Source organism: Micromesistius poutassou (genome assembly GCF_964030765.1).
Source record: "Micromesistius poutassou genome assembly, chromosome: 7".
Classification (NCBI taxonomy): domain Eukaryota; kingdom Metazoa; phylum Chordata; class Actinopteri; order Gadiformes; family Gadidae; genus Micromesistius; species Micromesistius poutassou.
The window spans coordinates 4707138-4725309 of NC_140277.1; the positions used below are offsets into that span (position 1 = coordinate 4707138).

The 18172-nt window shown below is 39.6% G+C and overlaps 3 protein-coding genes across 3 annotated transcripts; 2 read left to right on the forward strand and 1 right to left on the reverse strand.

The window, feature by feature from the left end:
- Positions 1-1253: 1253 nt before the first annotated feature.
- Positions 1254-1717, forward strand: atoh7 (atonal bHLH transcription factor 7; the record flags this gene model as incomplete). The annotated part of the gene is made up of 1 exon (XM_084471054.1): positions 1254-1717. The coding sequence occupies exon 1, from the start codon at positions 1292-1294 to the stop codon at positions 1715-1717; it is 426 nt and encodes a 141-aa protein (XP_084327180.1). The 5' UTR covers positions 1254-1291.
- A 2984-nt stretch (positions 1718-4701) lies between these two features.
- Positions 4702-9571, forward strand: pkd2l1 (polycystic kidney disease 2-like 1; the record flags this gene model as incomplete). Its single annotated transcript, XM_084470969.1, has 15 exons — positions 4702-4996; positions 5296-5409; positions 6067-6194; positions 6304-6557; positions 6703-6927; positions 7023-7251; positions 7363-7533; positions 7623-7804; positions 7893-8013; positions 8100-8198; positions 8285-8406; positions 8499-8616; positions 8718-8848; positions 9049-9142; positions 9238-9571. The coding sequence occupies 14 exons, from the start codon at positions 4702-4704 to the stop codon at positions 9137-9139; spliced, it is 2280 nt and encodes a 759-aa protein (XP_084327095.1). The 3' UTR covers positions 9140-9142; positions 9238-9571.
- A 916-nt stretch (positions 9572-10487) lies between these two features.
- tial1 (TIA1 cytotoxic granule-associated RNA binding protein-like 1) lies at positions 10488-17817 on the reverse strand. The gene is made up of 12 exons (XM_084470530.1): positions 17691-17817; positions 17142-17238; positions 16555-16653; positions 16398-16452; positions 16208-16295; positions 14190-14265; positions 13843-13951; positions 13498-13593; positions 13305-13389; positions 12970-13093; positions 12622-12830; positions 10488-12382 (listed from the first exon to the last, which is right to left on the reverse strand). The coding sequence occupies exons 1-12, from the start codon at positions 17717-17719 to the stop codon at positions 12262-12264; spliced, it is 1188 nt and encodes a 395-aa protein (XP_084326656.1). The 5' UTR covers positions 17720-17817; the 3' UTR covers positions 10488-12261.
- Between the last annotated feature and the right edge of the window lie 355 nt (positions 17818-18172).

Below are 18172 nucleotides of genomic sequence, written 5' to 3' on the forward strand. Positions count from 1 at the left end.
GCAGATGGAAAGGACAGACAGACCATTTATTCTGTCTTTTCCATTTTCTCGGACCAGTAGGCAAATCAATTATTTATTTCACATGTGCTCCCCAGAACACAAAGTAGACTAATGCATACCACATACTGTGAGTTATCACTACAAAACACTGATCAAGTACCCTGGTATTGGTGAGGCTGCCCTGGGCATATCTAAGGATCACGTTACCTGTATTCAGGCCTGCTTTCATTGAAAATGACACGAGTCAAATAATCATATAAGCTGTATAACATCTTGTCCCATATTGTGTAAAATCCTTAATCCACTTTGGGGAAGAAAGCCTTTTAAAGCCCTCAGGTTATGGGCCACACTTGCACCCATGTTGCCTCAGGCTAATCTCAGATTACCAGTGTTTTACTGACAGGATTGTTGCCAGGGGAAGATACATGGGACCTCCTTGGTGGTTGATGGAGAATTTGAGTGAGTTATAATCGGGTAACATAAGTAAAAAATACAAATAACTAAAATATATATACATCAATATATACATATACATATATAGAAAGAGTATATATTGGGTATATATATTCAGTGTGCTAAATTTTGTAAAACTTATTTTTTGAATGCTCATAAATATAAACATACATTTATATAATGATTATATAACTATATGATAACGTCCTTTAATTTTCTGGTAACATTTGCAGGGGTTAAGACGTCATAGCAACCAGATGGCAGACTTTCAATGTTTGTACCACATGGCTCTCAGTGAAGCCGAGTCCTGATAGACCAGCCCACCATAATTGGAATTTCATTAAGGGTTTGTTTGTGTGTGTGTGTGTGTGTGTGTGTGTGTGTGTGTGTGTGTGTGTGTGTGTGTGAGTGTGTGAGTGTGTGTGTCCGTGCGTGCGTGCGTGTGTGGGGGGGGGCTGTTTATATCCGTAGATGTCACTAAAAGCCATGTTGAGGGCAGGGTGGGGTTGTGTGGGTGGGGTCGGGGTTGAGGGGCTGGGTCTCCACCTGCCACCACCTGTTAATCCGGCCCCATGTCTTATAAAAGCAGCAAGACTCCACTGTCCTCAGCATCACTGATAGCTCACGCTCTGACCTTCAGCACACCCACAGCATCAGGACCCCCACGTATCTGCCATCCAGCACCAAGGGCCGCCAGACATCCCGTCCAGCAGAAAAAGGAAACCAAGAGGGCTTCACCAAGAGGGGGAAATTTAAAACTTTGGACACTTTTGGAAAAGTGGACACATTTCGTCATTTTCCGCAGTTTGGGGAAGGAACGCCTGACGGAAAAAGCACCATGAAGTCCCGACTGGCCAGCTGTAGCGACTCTGGCTCCGAGGTGGACTGCAGCAGTCCAGAGAAGTTCCAGACGGTGACCCGGCGCAGGATGGCGGCCAACGCCCGGGAGAGGAAGCGAATGGAGGGCCTGAACACGGCCTTCGACTGCCTGCGCAAGGTGGTGCCCCAGTGGGGCCAGGACAAGACGCTGTCCAAATACGAGACCCTCCAGATGGCCCTCAGCTACATCATGGCCCTCAGTCGTATCCTGACCGACCCCAGGAGGCACCAGCCTGCCCACACCGGCCAGTGGCTGGACCTGCAGTTGGACTGTGTTCAGGCCGAGGCCTACCCAAGCCTGATGGGGTACGACGCGCCAACGGAGCCGGAGTACATCCAGTCCTCCTTCCCCTATCAGTTTGATGGCTACCAGGCTCAAAGCTGAGACTATCAGGTTTGGTCTTAAGACTGCCAGAGTCAAAGCTGAGACTCTCAGGTTTGGTCTTAAGACTGCCAGAGTCAAAGCTGAGACTATCAGGTTTGGTCTTAAGACTGCCAGAGTCAAAGCTGAGACTCGGGTTTGGTCTTAAGACTGCCAGAGTCAAAGCTGAGACTATCAGGTTCAGGCTCAAGACTACCAGGGTCGAAGCTGAGTCTACCAGTTTCAGGCTTAAGGCTACCAGGGTCAAAGCACGACGACTGGGTTTCAAACATCCGACTTTCCTTGATCCGTAAGATTATGATTAGTCATGGTTTTAGATGTAGGTGATTGTGTAATCAAATTATGTAATTTACTTGCATAATGACACAGGCCTTTCCTCCAGTTAAGGAGTAAGTAAATACATTTGTATTACGTTTTAATTATTAATGACTTATTGTATTCTTTTTATGACTATCAACTGTGTATTTTGTGTTATATGTTTGATTTAGATTTTTACAGCCCAGTAATCTTGAATCTTATTTGTTCAAGCATGTGGAAGTTTTAAGGGAATTGTTTCAATGAAAAACTGTGAAGGGATATAATTAGATTGTGTAACATAAATGTTGTACCTTTACATATTGTATTTTTTTATCAAATATTTTGATATGGCCCCAAAATGCTGTGCAATCTGCCAATAACCACTGTTTAACTTGTTGATGAATTATGTAATTATGTAATTAGTATTTCTTACATAAAGATTTTTATTTTTTTTATAGTTCTTTACCTAAAATAAAATATTTTTTAATGACCAAAGTACTCTGTATTCATTATTCACTCACACAAACTATTGCTGTTTGGTCAGATTACAACAACAAAAAAAATTACATTATATTTATTTTACATTATAATATTTAAAGTTTAAAGTTTAAAGTTTAAAGAGTTTAAAGTTTTAATTACAAATGTAAGCATATGTAACCTGTTTTTGTTAATAGCACAAAATTTGAACATGTATCAAATTTAATGTCAACCTATTATAATTGAATACATTAATGTATTTTGAAAATATTAAATATTTTCACCAATTTGTATTAATTAGTATTTTAATATAAAGGGTTCTGAAACTGAATTTGTATTTAACAACATCTCTTTTGTTGGAAGAGTAGCTGATGGGCCCCCAGACTGCCATCCCTCTGGCCATAAAACTATCCCTTTGTCCACAGGGCCTGCTCTCTTAGATAAGTCACTGTTACGTCAATTGCGGCGACCAAAATCAAAGCACATACAATGGATTTGAGTTTGGGAGCGAAATTTGACATTGGATTACACACACACATAACTGTATAGGGGCTAGCTGTTTGTTGTCATTTATTTTGGATGGAAGAAGATAGAAGATGGATACTAGATGTTAGTCGTAATACATGAATATCTCTGAATGTAAAATGAGTGTTACTACGGTATCCTCCAATTACTGTGCTGCTGAGTGGAAAGGGTTATTATGTACATATTATACACAGAATGTGGATTCATATGAATACACTTAGATGGCACATTCATTAAAATGACAAGCAAGCATTGGCAAGTGATCGTTGGAAAATTTGAAATGTTGCCATCATCGCACAAGCCACACACAATTAAGGAAGCATGTGTACCCAGTCCTGCCATCAACGAGGAGCAGAAATTAAACTCCATTGTGAGCTAATGGCTGTGTCTAATTGCTGTGTTCAGGGCCACTCAGGCATGAACGACCCCAGCGTAACACAAGCTCTCGCTGTGTTAAGCATAAGATATCTATACCCTTCTAATCATAGCCTTGTTCAATCTCAGCTACGCCTTACACATTTCATCAGCCTATAATTAATTTGATTAGGTTGGTAACATTGGAATTATTCTTTAGATCAATGTCATAGTGTACTCAACTTGCTCATCTAGAAATAAAGATAGCTCCTTTCCGGCCAGCTAACTAATGTATAACTAATATACTAAACTGCTAGTTAGGTATTTTTTGTAATTAGTGACCAAGAGATACACAAATGTTTTATCTTTTATATACCAAGAGATACCTAAATGTTTAATGTTTAATATACCAAGAGAAACCTAATGTTTTATGCCTTGTTCAGTTTTGGAATGTCTGGTGTAAAGTTAGCGTTTAGTCTGAGATGTAAACATCTCAGACTAAGTGGTGGGTCAGAGGGTAGATGAACCCTGACACAGATGGTCATCATAGACTCATTAAGATGCTTCTGTTTGCATACAGAGTTAACACTTTGACAGCAAGCCAGAACTTTGACAGCAAGCTAAGACAGAACACAAAAGATGGTCTGAGTCAAAATGGTGCAATGCTGAAGAGATGGGGGCTATCGTTGTGCTATGGTCTCTGGCTGAGAAAACAGTGGATTTTATACTCTCAAAAGCAAGCTGATTCACAAGCCGTCAACAGTTGGCAATGGGAAATATATTACTGTTTTTCCAGGATTTTCTGAAAGTAATCAGTATCTTTGATGAGTTTGATATTCTAAATATTAGAATAGATAGATATTTTCAAAATTCATTTTAAATATTTTGAAAATTCATTGAAAATTCATTGAATTCATTGGCATCTTCCATTTGTCGATGTTGATATAATGTTGTTACAACTGGCATGTTACTGTGAAAAACTGTCAATAAAGATCCAAGTGACAAAAAAAAGAAAATTCATTGAATTCATAGATAGATAGAACCTGCCCATGTGGTATAATGTATCTAAAGACAATGTTGAAAGAAAGTGTGCATGTCACAGTGTTTCATAAGAACAGATCTAAATTGAACGACAGAAGCCTACAAAGGGCTGACAGCCCCTCCCTCGGCAGCGCTTATGTCATCACCCCTTTATCGTCCTTCCTCCAGCAGGTGTACAAAAGCCTCCCGCTCCTCCGCTGGGCTCCATTTGACCATCTCCCATAGAGAGAACCCAAGACACCCAGTGAGACCCAGGACCCCAGAGACACCCAGAGACACCCAGAGGAACCACCATGAGGTGCCTGAACAACCGGGCTGAGAGCCACCTCAGCGGGCAGGTGGAGTGTGAGTTGGAGCGTGTGGGAACCGGGGCTTGGGTGAACCAGGGCTTCTGCGGCACGCCTCCGCCCCTGCCGAGGGTGGTCAGCACCATCTACGACCCCCAGCCTCTCTACCCGAGCTTGGGTCCGGTGGAGGGCATGAGGGGCATGCCGGACCCAGGACCCCTGAACTCGTTCAAGGCCCAGCCAGAAGCCCCTGACGGGAGGTCGTCCAAGAAGCGGAGGGGCTGTTGCTCTTTTGTCAAAGGTGAGCCACCCCCTTCAATATTTCATGTCAGGAATCAAATATAAAATTAATCTACGTAAGCTGCGGTCTGAAACTTACATCTTTGAAATTGTACCAAAAATGGAAACCTTTCAGTCTAATACACATAAGCCGAAGGAAATGTGAGAATGTTTTTTTTTTTTAAAAACCAATAACGATTCCCTATCCTGAGAATCCATTTTTATTAAAAAAAAAAGCATACAAAAGTATAAAATGCATGCATCTTAAACCTCAGCTTACCATAAGGTAACTGATAGTGATTAACTACATTTTCTCTGCAGGGCTGTGGGGCACAACTCTGACCGAAGACAACTCCGACAACAGAGAGCAGTTCATGCGGACCACACTCAGGGAGTTACTGGTCTATCTGGTGTTCCTGGTAGATATATGCCTTTGTAAGTGCACTGTGAATTACACCTATAAGGATGTATTTAAGGGTTTTTAGGGTTTGACTGAGAATTCAAATAAAGAGTGAAATTTAGTATTAAGTCAGCATTAAGGCTGCAAAAATCTTTTATTTTCCATTGTTGACTCATCTACTTAACGCCTTAATTCGAGATGATCGTGTATCACTGTGATGTAGCGTCATCTACGCAGGTTGTTACTGTGGTACACCTGTTTACCATGTTGATTTATCATCGCCTGTCTGAGGCTGTCCACTAAAAATGTCCCCCCATCCTATTCAGCTTGAGCCATTGTCCGGCTGAACAGCACCACTGAAAGGAAAACAGGGTCTGCTCGTTTGCTTTCCACTGATAAGAGCTCTGGCCTCAGCCATTGATGCTTTGTGCCGTTTAGGTTGACATTGTTTGATGAAGCTCTTTGCGTTCCATACTCTCCAAACCAATTAGTGAGTCTAATCTCACCCCATCTGACTGCTATGGCAGAGCAACATAACAGGAGTTGAATGGGGGCTTGCGTGAGTGAGTGTGTGTTCCTGATTTAGTCTTATCTTGGCCCTATTGAATGAGGCAACATTTAAAGATGAGCCTGAGCAAAGCCTGATACAGGGCAACGATTGTGCATAACAATGTGAGTATGTTGTCTTTCAGTGACATATGGAATGACCAGCTCAAGCACCTACTATTACACCAAAGCCATGACGGACCTGTTTGTGAGCACAAGCGGCGATGGCGGTGTTGCCTTTCAGTCTATTGACAGTATGAGCGACTTTTGGACCGTGAGTTCCCTCCGTCTTCCAAATACACTGGCATCCATTTAATCAACCATTTTGGAAATTCCATACATAAACATTCCCTTCCGAACCCACTGCTTCTGCTCCTGGACAGTATGCCAAGGGCCCCTTACTGGATGGCCTCTACTGGACCAAGTGGTACAACAACCAGCCGCTGGCCAGTGGAGAGAGGTCCTTCATCTACTACGAGAACATGCTGCTGGGGGTCCCACGCATGCGCCAGATCAAGATCAAGGACAACTCCTGCAAGGTCCACAGCGACTTCCAGGACGAAATCAAGGGCTGCTTCGACGTCTACAATGAGATCAAAGAGGACGACCAGGGCTCTAGAGACATCAACGGCACCGCGTGAGATAACAGCTAACCGCTTTCCTCTTGTCGTCTTTAAAGTGCATCGTTCATGCAATGTTCAGTGTGCTGTAAGATTCTAATTTCCCTTTAGATCGGTGCTGACTGTATTTACTTTCTGTGATTGACTTTTCTGCTTCTTCAGCTGGACGTACCACACAGAGAAGGAGATCAACGGCTCTGCCCACTGGGGGATGCTCACCACGTACAGCGGCGCAGGCTTCTACCAGGACCTGAACACCACCAAGGAGGAGAGCGCTGCGGTGGTGGGCGAGCTGAAGGAGAACCTGTGGTTGGACCGAGGCACAAGAGTGGTCTTCATTGACTTCTCCACTTACAACGCCAACATCAACATGTTCTGCGTCATCAGGTCAACCAGTCAAAGATGATTGTGACTATTTTGCGTTCACTTTCAACTGAAATATTCTTGATATAATGACAAAAAGGGTTCATTTGTTTTTGCAGGTTGCTGGTTGAATTCCCAGCTTCTGGTGGCGCTATTCCTTCCTACCAGATAAGGACAGTGAAACTGATCCGCTATATCACCTACTGGGATTACTTCATACTGGGCTGCGAGTGTGTCTTCTGCTTGTTCATCCTCTACTATATTGTAGAGGAGATTCTTGAGTTGCGAATACACAAGTGCTCTTACTTCAAAAATGTCTGGAACATATTGGACGTTGTTATAATAATGGTGAGGAGTTAGGGGCTTGTTTTGGCAATTTGCCGTGAAAATGTATGAAATGTCACGCAGTTCATTATAACCTGTATAAACCTAATGATCACTCTACATTTCATTATACAGCTGGCCATTGTTGCGGTCGTGTTCAATGTTTTCCGCACCATCAAAGTAGACAAGCTGCTGAATAAACTTTTGCAACAACCAGACATCTATGCCGATTTTGAGTTCCTGGCATTCTGGCAAACACAATACAATAATATGAATGCAGTAAACCTGTTCTTCGCTTGGATTAAGGTAAGAACCAACTAAATCATGTGCCAGATCATCGTGTCCATATACATTATTGAAGAGATCATTTCTTAATGTTCTGGTCTTCCCTACAGATTTTCAAATACATCAGTTTCAACAAGACCATGACTCAACTGTCCTCGACGCTGGGTCGATGTGCAAAGGACATCCTTGGATTTGCAGTCATGTTCTTCATCGTGTTCTTTGCATATGCTCAGCTTGGTTACCTGCTGTTTGGGACGGAGGTGGATTCCTTCAGCACCTTCGTCAAGTGCATGTAAGAAGGGGCCGACTGGATAAATATACAAAATATTACATCAGGTTATTGTTAACATTACGGTTTACGCTTGTATTGTTGTCTTTAGGTTCACACAGCTCAGGATTATCCTCGGTGACTTTGACTACAACGCAATAGAGCGGGCCAACAGGGTGCTCGGCCCCATCTACTTCTTCACCTATGTGTTCTTTGTCTTCTTTGTCCTGCTGGTAAGTTGTACCAGACCCTCTTCCAGGCAGTAAAATAAACCTGAGAACCAGTTCCCTCAAATTCATTCTGCCTATTTGCTTCCCAGAATATGTTTTTGGCCATCATAAATGACACGTATTCTGAGGTGAAGGAGGAGCTCTCATTGCAGAAAGATGACCTTCAGATTACGGACCTCATCAAGCAGGTAACAGCATCATCAACTTGTGTGAATGTTGAATGAGGCGCAACACCTTCTATAAGTACAAAAACAGTCATCTCTTTGTAACGCAGAGCTACATGAAGACATTCATGAAGCTGAAGCTCAAAAAGGAGAAGATATCAGATGTCCACAAAGCCCTACGATCTAAATCGGGGGAGATTGAATTCAAAGATTTTAGAGAAACCCTGAAGGAGTAAGTCATGAAAACCAAGCAAATTTTAAGAGGCAGCCTCAATACTATTAAATTTTTTACCTAACCGTGATCCTACTTGATTCTTCTGTAAGGATGGGACATGCCGACCATGAAATCTCTGCAGCCTTCTCTCGGTTTGACTACGATGGCAACCAAGTTCTGGACAGAGAAGAGCAAGAAAGGATGAAGGCCGAATTGGAGGAAAAGAGGGTTTGTACCTGATTCTCCATTCATACATCTCACATGACGAATGGGTACAATTGTACAAGGGTGTTTTCTGGTCTAATCTTTCTTTTTTTTGTGTTTCTCAGGAGGCTCTCAGTGCTGAACTCAACAAGCTCGGGATGGATTACGACAAAGGTTCAGAGGAGGAGACGTCTCTTAATACAGCTCCGAAGGAAACATCCAATCAAACCACAGTGGAACATATGGAGATTCAGAGGTGAGATGACCACTGATGAGACTACCAATACCATTGTACTTCAATTTAATTATCCAAGACATAGAAAGACTTTCTACGCATTGTGTAAACATAACCAGACCAGCTAGCACTCTCTAAAGGAGTGAAAGTCTCGGTTGCTCTTGATGTACTATGAACAATGCAAGCCAAACTAACGGTGGGAATCTTTTTTTGGATAAAAGGTTGTCCCAACAGATTGTTCAACTGGAAAGCTCTATCGCAGCCATTGTGCCGCAGATTGACATGATTATGAAGAAGCTGGGATTTAAGTAAACGGTAAGCAAACAAATGGGATATGTTCAATATTATGCTATTGGGATTCTTTTTGTGTAGATCTGAATTCATATCTTGTATTATTTGCCTTAACCCAGAACCAGGAATTTTACTCAGATGCCAATTTCTCAGCTCAGATCGATAGATGAATTAAACCGAGACACCTTACCGGAGACCAGTATCTTCTGAAACTTCATTATGCATAATAATATGATTCTCATATGTAAACCAAGTATAACTAACTGTTTATGATTCTCAAATTTGACCTCATGGTAGGAACAGGATGTTCTCACTTGTAAAAAGTATGACAGTGCTTTGCGACATTTCAATGGTGTTTACCATTTTGCATTAAATTCAGCATGTACCTTGGAGCAGGAACACAATTAAACAGTAGTCCAATCAATACTAAAAGGAAATCCAGTGCATTATTTTAAGAACCATATTCAATAGTATTATGTTCTTAGGAAAATATAAGGATAACTTATAGTAATGGAGTGACACAAGAAAGCAGGTCGAGATGAGCAAAAGTCAATATTCTTCTATAAAATAATTAAATAGCCTACCAAAAATTAAGCAACCATTATGTGCATATAGGCATCCCTGCTTGATAACGGTTTAGGTTATTAGGTTATATAATAATGCACAGTGTGACAATTTTATTATGTGGTTAGCTTGGATTGCTCTCGCTGTCTTTACAATCTTCAATTTGATGTTTGTTTATTTATCTTGCTATTTCCACACTAGTACAAAGATTAAATACCTGTATGCTAGGGAAGCTTTAGCTAAAATTGATATCTTACAAATGAATGTAATCAATGTTAATGCTACATTGGCCTTTGTCAATTCACTGTGCCATGGCTATCTTTGAGTATATTATACATACTTGCTAAAAACACATCAATTAATGTACAAGATTTCTAAATGCTTATGATTGTGTTTATTACTATTCTGTGTATGTAGTGCATGGTCTACTGTTTTTGTGATGTGGATTAGTTAACCAAAATACTATTTATGCAATGTCTATTTGTAATGAAATAGTCTTGCATTAACTTGAAAACGTTAAAATGTAAATTCATATTTTTTGCCTGAGGCAAATCTACACCATATTCATAATAAAATAGCTTATATGTTTACCCTCTAAATAATTGCACATTTGTATGAATGATTACATGAAAAGCTATCAATTGTATATGTTTTGTATATATAAATGGAGTGTTACTTTCCCAATAAGAGAACAGACCCATTTTAAAGTGAATTCATATTGTTGCTGGTATTTTACATTTATATGTGAAGCATTAAATAGAATAAATGTTCATGAATAACATGTTTCAAAAGTTCCTTTATTTTGGATGGGTTATTTGTGTCTACTGTTTGAATGAAATGTTACAAGTTATCCAGTAGTGCAATTTTGAATTTCAACTGTCACAAATAAACTTGCTATTACATTACATTTTTTAAGCATCAGATATATTACATGTCAAACATGCAATTCCAACATAAACATTGTCCATTTCCTTCTACTCTCTAAAAATGGCAAAAAACTTTTGATTTGAAATTAACCTGGAATTGCAATGAAGCCTAATTATTAAAATTTGCAGACATGGCAATTATGGTGTATCCATAAATTATATTGCTAAAATTATATGAATGGAAATTAGATTACCTACATTATGTACATAATCGTCAACTTTTTTTAAAGGGTTTATATTTACAAATCCATATGACCATGTTCAGTTGTTTTTAACACAAAATTAGCTACTTTTATAAGACTGTACATAATGGCACACAAATTCAAATGATAGGAAACAAATAACAACAAATTATTATAGCATTCCCCAGTGCTCTCATAAATGTTTTAGTCTAAAATGCTTTTGGAAGTTTGAACAGCCAAACAATGGTTGAATGAGAATTCAGTTTAAATGAAGGATGACATAAGGTCTCATTGAAGAAATTAATTCAAAAAATAAATTCATGAAAATAAGGATTTAGCTCTGGAGAGTTACCTTTGTGAACCACCTTATCATCATGAAAAACACCAAGAAAATTTATATGAAGCAGTTTTTTCCTTTATATTGATAAAGGGGATAAATCATGTTGTCAATCACGATGGCTAGTTTAACAATTATCATTTGAAATTAGTTATCTGTGTATATAAAAAAAGAACAGTTTTAAAAAGGGAGCCTTTACAATTTTCTATGAAGGGAATCAATGTCACAGGAATAAACAACCATTTTAGATCCAAGGACGAACACAGAGACCAATCCCAGAAAGAGTTCAACTCATTTATCTGTACAAAAGGTTTTTGGTTTGGGAGAAAAACATATGGGAGTTTAAGCTATTTACATAGTATGTATACACTCCACATATTCTGGCCTGACCCATGACATAGAAGCAAAAACTAAAATTAAATACACAAAAAAAGTACTTCTTGAATTTGAACATGAAGGTACGTATATTGTGTTTAAAACTGCATTGTTGAATTTCCTTTCTTCTTTTATGGCTCCTCTTTGAGTGAACACAGAATCACAAAATACCACCCATCATTTGGTGGTCTCTCTCTGGACAGTGCCGACTAAGCTAAAAGTTTCTACATTTAAATGTTCATATCATATTGGGTAAAAAAAAAGTGTTGAATACTGGAACACTTCATTATTACACAATATATATTTATATATAAATGACCTGAAACCATGGACGTTTTAAAGTATAATTAATCCTGATCTGAAATTCCCGGTAAGCGATTGTCAAAGCCCAAATGTACTGTATCTTGTATCTTGTTTGTTTAGAGGCATTGAAGTGTTTTTAACCAAAATGTAACGTGTAACATGTAATGTAAGTGTTAATTTTAAAAAGCATGGAGAAAATGATTACGCAATGTACACCTTAAATTACTCAGACGTGGCTTTTTAAGTTGTGTTTTTTTACAGCAATACCATATATGCGCGTGTGTTCGGGTTGATCCTTATTATAAAGCAAATAAACTCCTGATTTGCTGTTTACAGTAACAACAAATATTACTTTAAAGCCTTTGTGACTAGGGCTCCCTAAACATCATCCCTATAGCACCAGTGTCAAGAGTTTCCCCCTCAGAGTGTGGACGGTGTGGGGAAGAGAGGGCCAGCTCACTGCGTCTGGTAGCCAGCCATGCTGAAGTTGGCCAGGTTGGCCAGGTCGACGGGGCCAGGCTGGGCCTGGGATGGTGCGGAGCCGAAACCACCCACCCAGGCCGGGGACAGGGACTGCCTGTAACAGCAGGGATGGGCAGAGTTAGAAAGTTACAGTGATTGAAAATATATATATTTTTATTTTTAGCATGAAATTAAACCTATAATCAGTACAATTCCGGTTCAATCATAATCCAAATGGGTGGGTTTACATTGAATGTAATAGACTTCTCGTATTGGAAATATTGGAAATATATGAGTCGCAATTATTTATTTAATAGTCTATGCAAGGTCATTCAATAAACACGAAGGGCTTACTCCACTCCGAAGCCTTGCTGGTTCCACGTCTGGCCGTACACGCCGTAGGAAGGGACCTGCCATCCATTGGAAGTATACTGTCCATACTGCTGCTGCTGCTGTTGCTGCTGTTGTTGTTGTTGCTGTTGCTGCTGCTGCTGCTGGGGCTGCTGGGGCTGCTGGGGACTTCCGTACACCTGGTTCCACTGCCCCCACTGGCCATACTCCACCTGGGGGAGACACAGCATTGGTGGTGACTTCAATAAAAATCACAAATTACGAATCTTAACCTGTGAATTTCTACTGCATCTCGGGCAATTTTGTCTGCATTTACCAAGGACTAGTCCTTAGAACTAGCATCCCATCTACCTGTTGTGGACTTTTGGCCATATCGGGGGATTCCTTGCCCCAGTAGCATTTCACGAGATGTCCCTCAATGGCGGTGCAGTTCACGGAGACAATGGCATGGGCGGCACTTTCATGAGAGGAGAACCTTTGAAGACAAATGGTAGTGCTGTTAAATCTTTTCACTTTAGCTATTTCAGGCTATCTATGAATCCAGGGTTATAATTAAACAGAGTACTTGTTAATACACGATAGATGCCCATGAAATAGAACTCTGCTAGGGTGCGCTGGCAATTGTAAATATTGTGCTGACATCTAGAGGCTATTTTGTGCACTGGAGGTCGTTCTGCCCACTGTACCTAATGAAAGAATATCCTTTCTCAGGAAAGACTCTGATCTCCATTATTTGACCGAATGGTGAGAAGGTCTGTCGCATCAGGTGCTCTGAAAGATTCAAAATTAATTAGTGTCACAAGCGGTTCGGCAACCTATATATATATTGACAACTTTACATCACGCAAAGTGTTTCAAAACGTGACTGTGGGTAGTTGCCTGTGAGTCCTGACTGGATCCCTCCGCAGTACACAGTGCAGTTCTGTGGGCTGGATTGGCTCATAACATCCTCGAACCGCAGCTGCTTCGACCCGTCTGAAATAAAAATAAAAATACCCATTGAAAAAAGTCTAAGTCTAACAAAAATCTGCTTAACATAAAATGTAAGCCCATAGTGCATGATTCAAACGCTAATCTATAATTTGTACACCATTTCAAAATTGTCGGAATACAAAGTTGTCATAGGCATTAACATTAAACACAAGTATTATTTAGTATGTTTTCTATAGTGATGAATAAGGGTGGTATCAGGTCACACTGGTGCGGGCTGAAGAGGCGGCTTACTGTCTGGGATGCTCTTTGGAGCTGGTGGCTTGCGTGTTGCCCAGTTGGTTCTGATCTGGCGCCCTCCGAGCCACTGCCCCCCCATTTGACCAATGGCATTTTCTGCATCCTGGAATTTAAAATCAAAGCTAGTTCCACTACATCTATGTATGGCATTGTAACACTTTAAAAGCTACCAACTTGCTATTCCCATCTTTTTAATGTCACAATGAGTCATTGCAAATAACTAATAAACAAAATCTACAATCCATCATGCCCTATTAAATATGTTTTAATATATATTGTAATATGCAAAAAGCAGAAAAGAGAAATAACCTTTGTGTTGTGTTCTTGCCCTGGAGCCTTACCAGTTTGTTGTAGAAGGACACAAATCCATACCCCTTTGATTTGCCTGTCGTCATGTCCTTCACAACACGGGCGTCACTGGAAGCAAACAGCAAAACAATGTCAGCGTGCTTCATTTGGAAGACTTTATTTTTAAAGAGGAGCCACGCAAACACACTGAACAGTGATTCCTCTACATGTTCCTACATCGTAACTGTACGTTGACTATTTTAGCCCTGGACTGACCACTGGTGTGTAAGACTAACATCAAAGCAACACTTTAAAAAGACCAACAAGAGAACAAAGTACAAATACATGCAGCCTACGCTGTTGGTTCAACATGTGTTCAGATCTGTATGTTGTTCTAAGGATTCCTGGCCAGAGCACCACCGTCTTGGTCAACTTTCACACTAGTAAACTATTGAATTCAATTCACAAAAAGGAATACGTTGTAAGGTTTACCATGCATTCTTAAAATCTGCTGTTGGTGCTCGTCCTAAAAATAGAAATATATAAAAAAAATATATCAAAGAGAAAAAAGGAATTAAACGGCATACATGGCCTGTTAACAGATTTCTTTATTTTTCCTGGTCAATTCTTTACCACCAATATGGAGTTTGGGGAGCTGCAAATTTTGAGAAATTGACAATTTCAGAATTTTTGTGGAGGAGCAATGCACTACAAACAGTACTATGCAAATCAAAATGAGACAGGTCATACATAAATTTAGAGTATTATAGTTAATCTAAACTAGTTCATGTTAATAGACAGCATCTACAATAAAGACATATGGAAAATAGAATAGAGGAAAAAAAACTACATCTGAGTCTCCGAGTGCACAGTTCCTTGCTGTTAGCTTCAAGCTCCTGTCCAATCCTATGAGCATTTCTGTAAAATAACCAGAGTGCTATTACTTCACTGAGATCCACAACCGCAGGTAAGGTGAAAGCTTTTCAGGTCAATGAAAAGATCGAATATTGTTGACAATCAAGACAAGTTACTTACCACAACCTAAATATCTTCAAGAAAAACCTAAGCTAAGACTTTAAACACAAATCAAAATAATTCCATATTTAAATACTTCTCAAACAATTAAAATGTAATAATATAACTATAATAACTATAATAACTAAAATGAATGTTAAGTTAATTGATTGGCAAATTATGTTATGCATGGGAAAATGTATGGTAACTACACACGTGTAATATAGCACATGCTAGATGTGTAATTAAGCATAGTCCTATCTATCTTCACATTAAAGGTGCTGTAGATACGTTTTGAGATCTATCATTTTAGTGTAATTTGTTGGAAATGCCACAGTCGTCATGTGTCGTCAGCTATAATTAGCTATTATTCTAACTGACTGCCCCTGCCTCTGTGTAAGCCATTTCGATTTTAGGCCATGTCTGGCAAATTTTGGACTAATCAGGGCATCCCTTCCCTGAATGCCGAAGCCATCTTCCCTGTCAATCCCAGGTCCCTGAATGGAAAAGTGAATGGAAAAGCTCTTGTGATCTTTTCTGTGCCTCATCACTTAACAACTGATGAATCTAACCTACAGCACCTTTAAGCATAACAATGTACAAAAAGAATATTCATTGAAAAGTCGATCAGGATATACCCCTGAAAGACTTTCTATCTTCCAAAAAATGAAGAAAAACCAAGGAAAAAACACACTATACATTATCTGTGAATAATATATACATAACTTTATACTTGCTTGACTATAAATACAATTGATCAATAAGCACTTTGAGTTCAACTCCCACGTCTCAAACCCTGACATCATTATTTATCTAATTGGTCATTAGTAAGTAGTGATGCAATAGGATTAAAATGCAGACTCTGATGGCAAAGGCAGGGAGAGTGTTAGGAGAGAGAGTGAGGAGAGTGGTTGAAACCATGTTTCAAGAATCATAATGGTAAATAAAGCAGCACGTCAAAGTCAAACAGAAGAGAGATCAGTTTCTAAGTGCACCCTGTGAAAAGAAATGCTGTACACTATGCAAAGAACAGGTAGCAAACTTTCACAAAACTTACGAGATTTTCCCGAAAGGTGTAAAAGCAGCTTTGACATCCTCTGTTGTAATCTCAGGGCTCAAATCACCCACAAAAACATGGAAGTGATCTGGAAAACAACACAACAGTGTAAAAACGTAAAATTTCTGGTAAACGAAGAGCCATCCAGCTAAAACCATCTAGCAAGAGGCTGTATAAGGTAAACACTTACTGGATGTGTCTTTCTTTTGAGTACTCGGAGTGGTGGCCCAATTCACTTTAACCTCCTAAAATAAAAAGAATTACATTGTTTTAATAGAAATCCAGCATTGCACTAAACAAAGGAAGGAAGGACCTTTTATATTACACCTTGGACAAGATGATCATACCTTTCCCAATATTTTCCGCCCATTCATGGCAGCAAGGGCTGCAGCAGCATTTCTGTGCTCGAAAAACTCCACAAAGCAATAGGGGTCATTGCTCGTATGCTGTTGGAGAAAACTAAGCTGTAAAATTCACGACTAAAAAAATATTCACAATTTCATCATAAATAGAAACAGTGATAATGTGTCAGTTTTAGTTAAAATTGGATAACTTAACTAGTATAGTATTGAAAACAAAGCACATCTGTTACATGTCTGTCATACAAAGAGTAAATAATCACGCTGACGGCCACCACAGATAAGTTAATGAATCCTAAGATGTGTCGAGAATCTCAAGATAAACGCTTACTTATTTGATTGCAAAATGACAAACAGAAAATACAAGAAGATGACAAATTCAGAACCCAAAACATAAAATGTTATTACATCTTTAACAATATCAGTTAATCAAGTTAATAAGTATCTGATATAACATATTCAAGGTGTATTTGAGGGTTTATGACAGATAGCATATCAGGCTTATATTCCGATTGTAATTGATCTTTATATTACAGCCGGACATTTGGTACCCAAAATATGAGTAAAAGACTTACCTCAGTGATCATTTTGCAACTTTTACAAGTACCTATCTGGGAAAATAGCTCCAGAATCAAAACTTCTGTCACATCTTTAGAGAGGTTACCAACATACCTGGAGAAACACAAGGTTAAACATGGGAGGCGATTAAAGCATTAGAAGTGTCTTATCTTAATGTGATTTAACACGTGTTTAACCAACACAACCCACTTAAACGTGTTTATCGCCAGCACTGGGATGCGTCTCCATTGACTCAGACAAGAGCTCAATAAATAGCCCTAGCTTAAGACAATGATTTAGCAATTAACCAAACACTTAGCGGGGCATCCCGGTGTAGTCTAGCGGATAATGCACACCAAACACGGTCAGCACCATAGCTAAATACATGTTCAATAGACACCAATAGCTATACAACTCACCACGGTGTAATAATCCCCTGTTGTATTTATTAACTGTTTAAACGTGAAGCTAAACCTCTAGCTAGCAGATTATGCTGCATCGTTAAATGGCAAAGACAACATTATAAACTCGACTTGCATTGGACAGAGCTACCCGCAGTGACTTACAGGGTTTTAGGGTAGCTGTCGTCCTCCATTGTCACGAATACAACCTTTGTAAGACCGTTATTAACTATCTACAATGCCAAAGTTATGCGTGACTAAAACAACCAGCTAATAGCTTAGCGGCTAGCGGACGGGCGATAGCGGCACACGTCACCACACGTCACCACACGTCACACCACCGAGTAGGTGCTGGTTGTATTTTTGTATCGTATTTTTTTGTATAGTTGTTATTTTTTATTTTCGATTGTACAAATTTGTGAATCTGTTTTTGAGTACGTGAACTTCTATTAATTCGCACTTTATATATGACCAGGGTTTCCCAAATGCTTCCCAAACGCATATGGGTTGCAGGAAACTCGCATTTAACGAAGTTGATGAAGTTGACTCTAGTCTAGAAGGGTCGTACCTGTCCTGGTACCTGTCCTGGCGGTTGTCAAACCAAAAGTGGTGGGGAGAATCATGTTTCTGCTTTTCTTACTCTTCAG